A 9,040-nucleotide genomic window follows, 5' to 3' on the forward strand; every position below is an offset into this window, starting at 1 on the left:
ACTCTATAAACAACCTTCCCTGAAATGAAAGCATATCAGAATTACAATGATTTAATATAATCAATTGGGTTAGGAGATCCTTTCCTTAAAAAAAAAAAAAAAAGAAAATTAGTTCTATTTACAAATTCCTTTCATTAAAGGATGAAGATTTTCAGAGTCTGTATATGCCCTAAACATCAGGAAGAAAATTAGCCTGCTAAAAAGTGTTAAAATTCTCCCAGAACTAATAGGCATTACTTTCTGTGATACAATGTCACATTCATCTTTCAGTATCTGGGCTTGTAAGACAAATTCAATACAATTCTGAAGCCCAAATAGTATTTTCATATATATTGAAGGAAGACATGAATAAATACCTTATTTAAAAATTTCGTTCACCTTTACTTTTTCAAATCAACACTTGAGGATGTTTATAGCATCATAACATGAGTCTGATAAGCATACGGCATTAGAATATACCGTGTTTAATTTATGATCTCTTTAATTAAATTATCTAGGAAAATGAATATATTTATGTGGTAAAACAATCAGCATGTGACAGTCTGAATCTGTAAAAATACAATATGTAAAAGCAACTCTGAATGTGATTCAAGAGCAGTAGCATTCCCTGAAATAAAAAGCGGCCACCTGCAATACAGAGGAAAGTAAACAAGCCAGTAAAGCAGTGCTCCTACTTTTCAACTGCAGCAACTACGACTCCATCTTAAGCCTGTCATCATTCATCCCTACTGAATGAAGACTACCCAGCACAACAACCATTCTGTTTCCCCTAACACTGAAATTCAGTCACATTTCTAGACAGCAATTAATACCTGCCACAAAAGCAGGAATTTGGTATAGTGCTTACTGACATGCCTCCTTAACATTATTATGTTGTTCCATGAGTAACAGACTGACCCATGAGTCCAAAAATTCTACTAATTCCTTCATTTAAAAAACTGGTTCTTTTGGGGAATATATTGTGTTAATGCTGTCCACCCTCACTGCAAAACGTCACTGGGGAAAAAAAGAATAAAATTATCTGGAGATATAGAAATTCTTTCATTTAACTAATACCTGACAAATGCAATAACATCATTACAAGAACAATGTAAAAATCGCCAATGAAGACTCATCTGTAGTAATCAGAATTCTATAAGGCTGCCTTCCATATGTTCATGATCAAGAAGAAACCTAGTAGTCCTTAATGTAGCTTCTAAATTAATCTTTCCCACCACCGAGAATTTATTATTAACTGAGGTCAAACGCTAGACACCACAAATATTTATATCTGACTCTGTAAAATGAAGTTTTATAAACAAAGAATAACACTCAATTATTACCAGAATATTCCTGGTAGCTACAATGACAAAATGCATTGCAAAGTACCCGTATTTACTCTTAGATGCCGAAAGGTCTGTAAATGAACTCAAGGCCATTGATGTCATAAATTCTACTGATAAAACCAGAAACAGTGAACTTTTAATATATGATGAATTTCAATTTGTAGATCTGTCCTATTTTCACAAACAGTATCTGGCATTTCAATCATATTTCCCAGCCATTTAAAGTGACACGCTTGTGTTATGTGCAAAAGCAACCAGAGAGAAATGATGACACTGGCCACGCCAAAAATGCTGTGAAAAAAAGCAAAGCAACAGAAAAACATTTTTCTTATTTTTCTTCTGATATTTAAATAAGTGAAGTAATAAATAAAACCAAAACCCCAATCTATTCTTTAAGAAAAAGCATCGTTTATAGTGCTTTGTAAGGGTATTCATATAAGAACATATTTAGTTCTACAGCACCACTGAATAAACTCAAAGCAAATACTGTATATGAGCTTTCCTTTCTTGTATTAAGTAAAGATTAGTAATATTTCAGATATTCTCTTAGGCTGTATTAACAACAAGCCTCCTCCACTCCATGAATGTATAATTAAGGATCACCTCAGTGTAATTTTTTAACATAATGAAAAAGTGTACTCATGAGCAATGAACATCACCATTTTAACACTGACAACCACAAAACTGTTACATCAAACAAATACATTGTCTGCTCTGGCGATTCTTCATCAGTAAATTTCACCGTGGATTTCTTAAATTTTCAATAATTTAAAATCAAAGATAATACATTTCCACCTAAACAATTTATGCCATGTTAAAAACATTTCTGGTATTCTGATATTTCAGAGGTCTCTTTATCCATGGCATAGGTTAAGGAGAAACTACGATTGCTAATCTGCTGTAAAATTCTCAAAGTAAACAGACAAAAAAATTAATTGCAATGTTGATTTCTATCAATTCAGTTGTCTTCACTGTCACCTGTATTTTATAATAGGCAACATTTTCAGATGCCTCATTAGGTATGACTGACTTCCTTCTGCACCATGTTGATCTCTTGCAGACGTTAAGACTGTATTGTTCAATAAAATCTAAATTACACCAAATGGATTCATACACTGTCTTGAAAATACGTTCATAATAATGAATTTGATTTTCAGCATTCTATTTTTGACTCAGTATTCCTGAAGGGGAAAATATTTCAACATTTTCTGAATAAAACTCTTCCTAGTTTAAATAGAAAACGGTACAGCAAGAAGATACTTCTGAATTAATGCTCCTTTATAGGTAAAGGATAAACATAAACCATAAAAACGAGGCTTTCTCATCCCTCCACATGTCCCTTTACAGTAATTTCCCATGGTCGCAGCCGTAAGCCCTCTTTCTGCTGCCCTCTCCGATAAACCTGCCGGCCTGGCTGCCTCTCCCTTCCCATGCAGGTCTGATCTGCGAGGCTGCTGAATGCAGACACTGTACTGCACTGTGAATGGACAGCCAGGTATTTTATGAATGGAGCGGATCACGTGCTCCCAGCACCTCCCCGAGCTGATATTTCCCACATAACTGTGTCAACAAGCAGCGAACAGCACATATTAATACAGCAGGTCCTGGAGACCTTCCGCCGCCGGCCCCGGGCCGCAGGCCGGCCCTCGGCCCGGGTGCAGCCGCTTCGGGCGCTCCGCAGGGCAGGTTCCGCCGCAGGTCAGCGGCGGTGACAGCAATTCTTTTTCCTAATTTTTTTTTTTTTTTTTTTTTTTTTTATGAATGGAGATTGTGGTATGCAAATGAGAGCGATTCACAAAAAAAGGAAACATGGCGGCGGCAGCTCCGGCTGCCGGCCCCGCGGGCGCAGCGGCGGCTCCCCCCGGCCCGGCTCCCCCGGCCCGTTCAGCGCCGCGGGCGGCAGCGCCCGAGCCCCGCGTCCCGCTGGGCTGCGCTCCCCGCGGGGCCCGGCCCGCGCCGCTCCCCGGGGACCCGAGCGCCGCGTTTGGGGAGCGCACGCGAAGGTGCGCAGGCTTTGCTCGGAAGAAGGCAGTGAAATGGGAAATCAATCTTTCCTGCCGGAGAAGCCCCGTCCGCACCCTGCCTGTCAGCTCGGCTGCTCCCCGGCCGCTCACCGCTACCTACAGATACAATGGGCGCAGCGCTCCCTCCCCACCGCCATGGCCGCGGCCGTCACCGCATCATTCATAAAATCAGCCCGAGCAAACACCGACATCGCAAATCGTAACGCTACGGCTCGGGGACCGCAGCAATCAACTTTAAACTTCCCGATCACAAGAAAAGTTTCAAAATACTTTATATTCCTGTTTCAACGCCATAAAAAACTCGGATGTTTTCTGACAAACATTTATCGCCTCCGACCCAATGTATTTCAAAGACTGATTACATGCAGGGGAATACAGCCGCATACACACACAATCTCCTCTGGATTTCCTCCAAACCAGTCAAAGTAAAAATATTAAGAGATCCTTGAACTATCCTTTTCCTCTCTGGGGGACGGGGAGGGGGAAGGGAAAGGGGGAAAAGTCCCAAATGCTTATTAAAAGAAAAAAAAAATAAAAGAAAGGGGAAAAAAAGGGCTTTAGGGTAGGTTTAAGCTGTATTTACACTGACTGACTCATCCAATTAAAATTCAGGAGCAGTTTCCTGCAGGATGAAGCTCCCACACACTAGTTTCCATGTGAAATATCTACAAGTAATAGGATATTATCAGAGGTAGTACGTGCCGACACCTCTCTGGCCATTTCAGACCCATTCTCCCCCTCCAAGATACCATCGTTACCTGCACCTTTTTCTACCGGGCTTTAACTAAACCAAGCTTTCTGGCCAGCGGCTCGTAGTCTTTCCAAACCAAGCTCCTTCACAAAGGGGGAGCTTCTGGGCTTCCATGTACGCGAGCAGAAATGCGCAGTCCGCGCAGGGGGAGGACAGCACACGTACGTGCGCGGGCAAAGGCCCCGCGGGGCGCGGAGCCGAAGGGACGCGTCGAGCCCCATCCCCATTCCGATCCCGGGGCGGAGGGGAGAGCGAGCACCGCCACTTACTCGTTAGAAGTCGCCGTCTCTTCGCTCATTTTCTCCTCACCACGATCCGACAGGCAGACGGAGCAGCACCGACGCAGCCAGGGCGCAGCCAGAACTCACCAGAAACTTCACCATTGTTACCCCCCCCCGGTCTGCCGCCCCCGGCCAGGGCACGGGCCGTGCAGTGAGTAAGGGAGAGGGGGGAAGGAGTAGGAGAGCAGTCTTGATCCTGGAAATCCGAAATCCTGTTGTCCGGCGGTGCAGCGTATTTCCCCTATCTTTGGAGACGATGATGATGGTGGTGATGATGAAGGTAGCGGTGCAAACAGAAGCAAAAACCACGGTTCTTCTGCTATTGAGCTGCTCCCAGTTAAAGGGGGACAGAGTTGTGGAGATAAGGAAAGACTCCCCGCCGCAAAGAGCTGCACAGCACCGTCCTCCCGCTGCAGCTCATCTCCCGCTGCAGCCGCCTTCGCTGCTGCCCTCCCTCCTCCTCCTCCTTCTCCTCCTCCTGCCGCTGCTGCTCGGCCGCCTCCCTCCCTGCCCGCCCGCCTCCCGCGCACAGCCGGGGCAGGCGGCGGCAGAAATTCCTCCAGACACCGGAGCCGCCACAGGCCGGGGCAGGCGGGGAGGGAAGGGGAAAAGGGGAGCAAAGAGGCTCGGCGAGGATCTCCCACCCCCTCCAAAGCGACGCCGAGCACTGCGGAGGGAGGACGCGCCGGCCCGAAGGAGAAGGCTGGCGACGGGGGGAGGGAGGCGTTTTAAACCAGCCTGGGGGTGGGAAGGGGGGGGACGGCGGAGAGCGAGGATGCGTCACGGCTGTTTGTGTGAGGAGAGGCGCGGGGAGGGAGGGGGAGCGGAGCTGCCAGGGCGAGAGAGAAGCCCTCGGCTGCAGGATGAGGGGGAGAGGAGGGAGAAAGCCCGCGGGGAAGTTCAGCGGCGGCGCTTCCTCCCCGGCAACAACTCCATTAGCGGCCGCCGCTGCCGCCGCCTCGGCTCCTCGCGGCCGCCCCCGCCTCCTCCTCACAGGAAAACTGGGCGGAAGCGTTGACTTCAGGCTCCTTCCGCCGCCACAGCTTGATCCAAAATAACCACGGGGGAAAGGGAGGAGGGAAGAGCGAGGGGAGGAAAGTAATCCCCTTGACCCGCGCCCGCCACCGGACAGGCTCGCGCCGCCGCCCTGCCCGCGGCGCGCGGCGCTGCCCGACGCTCGAGTTTCCTGAAAGTAGTTCCCTCCCCCTGGCGCTGCCTCACGCGCTTCCCGGGGAGCCGCCGCCGCACACGCACGCACGGCGCCGCGGAGGGATACGCGGGCTGTCCGCTGCCGCGCTCCTTCCTGCTCCGAGGGCGCGGGGCCGCCGCTCCGGGCCCCGGCGCGCCGGGCGGTCCCTGCTCCGAGCGGGGCCGCGCAGACCCCCCGGGGCCGCCGCTACGGGCCGCGAAGGGCGTCCCGGGAGTGGTGGGAGGAAGGGGGACGCCGGTGGAGAAGGGCCCGGCTCGGGCGCCTGCAGCGGCTGGGGGCGCGGGGCAGGCGAGGCTGAGCGAAGGAGTCTCCGCCTGCGGGCTGGGCCCCCACTCTTTTGCTACTTTTTTAAGCCGGAGCGAGCGTAGCTGCAGAAATGTGTCTGTGTCTTGGGAGCGCGGGGGCTTGGTGAAGCGGGGCCCCCTGCCCGATAGCCGCCGGGTCCCGCTGGGAGCGGCTGCCCTGGCGAGCCCGGGCTGCGCTGCTCCGAGCGCTGCCGTGTGAGCCCGGACCACCAGTGTGCTCTCCGGAGACACTCTGGAAAAGCGGGGCCCTTTTTGTAATTATTTCCGTAACTCCGTAACTGCGGTTCTAAGGGAGTGACGGCACGGGAGGGGTTGTGTAAGCTCGAGTTGTCCCTTTTTCTACATGCACGCTGAAATGCAAGCATTTGTAGTTGATTTAGGTAACGCGGCGAAGTCAAGAAGCAGCAGCCACCAAATCCCTTTTCAGGAACTTGCATGGTAAATGTGCTGCTTGATTTGATGAAAAAGTGGAGCAGAGCTGCAAACCCGGAGGACTCAAAAATCATGAGTCAGACCATCAAGTAAATTAGGTTATAATAAAAGATTATATTGTGGTTTGTCTGTCGGTTGGATTTTTATTTCTTCCTTCTTAATCTTCGTATGTATGCTTGCCAACTGATATTATTTCATTGTCCAAACTGCATGGAGAACCCAAAACATAGTGATGTTGCTGCTATAAGACATCACTTTCCCAATGCACATTCTATTATCCTAGGCTTCCTGTGTTCTTCCTCATTTTTTTCACAGCTGCTCTCTAAGAATCTTCTCTGTCAATTGTAATCCCATTTCGTTTTTTCTTGTAACTGTGAGATTTTTTTTTTTCCCCAGCTCTAGTGGTAGTATAGGAGTGGTAATGACCTGTTCTCTCTTACTGTTTGAAAAAGATGGGGCAATAATAATGTGTCTGATTCCTACACTACCGTTGAGTGACTTTTTCCCAAGGAAGGGGGACACAGAAACATGGGAAATCAGGAAAAGGAGTTTCACCATTTCAAGGGAATCTAGAGTGTCTCACATCATTGAAGGCTAGACTATAAACTTGCACGGTTTGTTTGAATGCCCAGAAGCAGGGTGGTATTGCGTTTGTGAAACGTATTTGTTAAGGAAATTGTTCCTTTTCACTTAGCATATAGAGTTTTAGTCAGTTTTTTATTTTGGGGAGTGGTTACTTAGAGCATTTTAAACAAAATATATTTTTATCTTACCTCGAAAGCAGGGAAAGGCATTTCTAGATAGTTTATGTTGCAGTATTCCTTTGGATCAAAATTTCATGTTTCTATAAAAGGGTTCTACCATATACTTCATGGTACAATTACTGTAAACAGCTATTGTGCTTTTTCTGGTAAAGACACTAACATGTTTCAAGCAACACGTATCTCAAACCTGCAGTATTAAAGTTTGCTTCTTTATCTAGGAGGCTTTGGGGGGAAATTTTCCAATTGTTTTGTAAGTTGTTTTTTTTTCCAGAAGAGTATGTTCAAAAATGGAACAGTTATTCATGGCACAACCTCATCCAGATACTAAAAATACATTACAAACCAAATTTTATATAATTTTACAATTCACATGAAAAGTGTTTAAAGCTCAGCTGTGGGTACAACATAATATTCTACTTAGCAGTAAGAATCCTTTCAGAGAACTTCCTGTCTTGTGACTGGAAAGATAATGTGACTTCCTGCTAATTTATTTCCAATTTTCTTTTGGCTTTAAAGTTGAAATATTTAACATTCTGTAAGTTGTTGTTTTGATTATGATAAGTCAATTAACATGATTCTGTACAACAATGCTTAAGAATAGTTTGGTTTGTCAGACAGTGGTATAGCTCTAGTCACTGCATTTGAGGAATGAGACAAAAATGCTGACAAGATCATTAATCTAGATGTGTGTTTTTTATTCTAATTCCTTAAATATATCTAATGTAAAAATTATTTTCATAGTGGCAATTCAATAAAATTAACTGTTTTTTAATATACCACAAATAATTTCACATTATTTCACTCTCCATTTTCATTAACATCTTTGTTAAGAATAAAATGTGTATTCAGTTGTCAACTGAAAAATATGAGACTCATCCTGGGCTTCTGTTTTATAGTGTGGAGGTAGTAAGGGGAGAAGGACGCTCTGCTTCTTCACTTGTGGAAGGGCCTTTGGCTTCTGCAGGCAGTCTCGTGCAGCAGTATGAAGTAAAGCATAGGTCTTGCAAGCAATTTCTCTCCCTTTACCTGAATATTCTAAAGAGGACAGAAAATCTGCTCTGATTTGTGTCTCGATTCTGAAATCCTGTTTGTTCGTGTTCCTGTGTCCAGGTTAGAAAGGTTGAAGACCACAGTCCTGGAGTACTGGAATTATTTTGCTGAGCAGCAGTTGGTTTCAGGGTTTTCTAGGTTTGATTCTTTAGAGCAGAATTAAGTGAACAGATGTTTTCAATGCAAATGGTTTATTTTGGTAGTACCTGTAAGTCCTGCCTGTGCAAACAAGAAGCAAGTTAGGCATGTGTGTCACCATTCAGAAACTTACTATTTTGTATCCCAATCACCGTGTTTTGTAGCCTTGTCTTTGTAAATTCTGTGCCTCTTTGCTTTCTGTTGTTAGAATCTGGACAATTTAAGTGTTCTGAGTTGAAATCTGGCCACCTTCTCTATGGCTTGGAAAAGTTACCTCTATATAGGAAAACTTCTGTTACTCTCTTCACTAGAACTGCTGAAATGTTCTCACTTTTTGGTCTGGGTACAGATGTGACACCTTATCTAGAGACAAGATATCGTCAGTGTATAAGAGGGCAGGTGAGGTTAAAAATAATTATTTTTTTACCTTACATTTGATGTTTTGCTATATCAAATGCCTCCTAAGTTGCACTTTATGAAAACTAATTTATATGTCAATGCTGTTGCTCTGCTGTAATATTTTGACAGCTGTGGAACTTTTGGAATGAGAACTGGGGAGGCAGCCATTAGTGCTAAAGCACAATGAAGGTAATGTATGTTATTAGGAAGCCATATAACATACAGGAAGAAATCTGTGGAAATGTAGTGGGCTGACCCTGGCTGGACACTGGGCACCCACCAGAGTGTCCCTGTCAATCCCCTCTGCAAGTGGACTGGGGAGAGAAAACATAACAAAAGGTTTGTGGATTGAGATAAGGTC

General features: G+C 45.6%; 1 protein-coding gene across 2 annotated transcripts in view; it reads right to left on the reverse strand.

The window, feature by feature from the left end:
- SPRED1 (sprouty related EVH1 domain containing 1) overlaps nt 1-5,530 on the reverse strand; it is a 57,966-nt gene extending 52,436 nt beyond the window's left edge. Inside the window, exon 1 of one of the 2 annotated variants that reach the window (XM_014891234.2) lies at nt 4,370-5,530. In XM_014891234.2, coding sequence (XP_014746720.1) covers nt 4,370-4,398 — 29 coding nt within the window. In that variant the 5' untranslated portion in view covers nt 4,399-5,530. Of the gene's footprint in view, nt 1-4,107; nt 4,231-4,369 lie in introns of those variants that run through there. The other variant, XM_088167207.1, reaches the window with a different exon arrangement.
- Nucleotides 5,531-9,040: the final 3,510 nt, after the last annotated feature.

The sequence above is a fragment of the Sturnus vulgaris genome, chromosome 6 (genome assembly GCF_052056855.1).
Source record: "Sturnus vulgaris isolate bStuVul1 chromosome 6, bStuVul1.hap1, whole genome shotgun sequence".
Taxonomy (NCBI): Eukaryota; Metazoa; Chordata; class Aves; order Passeriformes; family Sturnidae; genus Sturnus; species Sturnus vulgaris.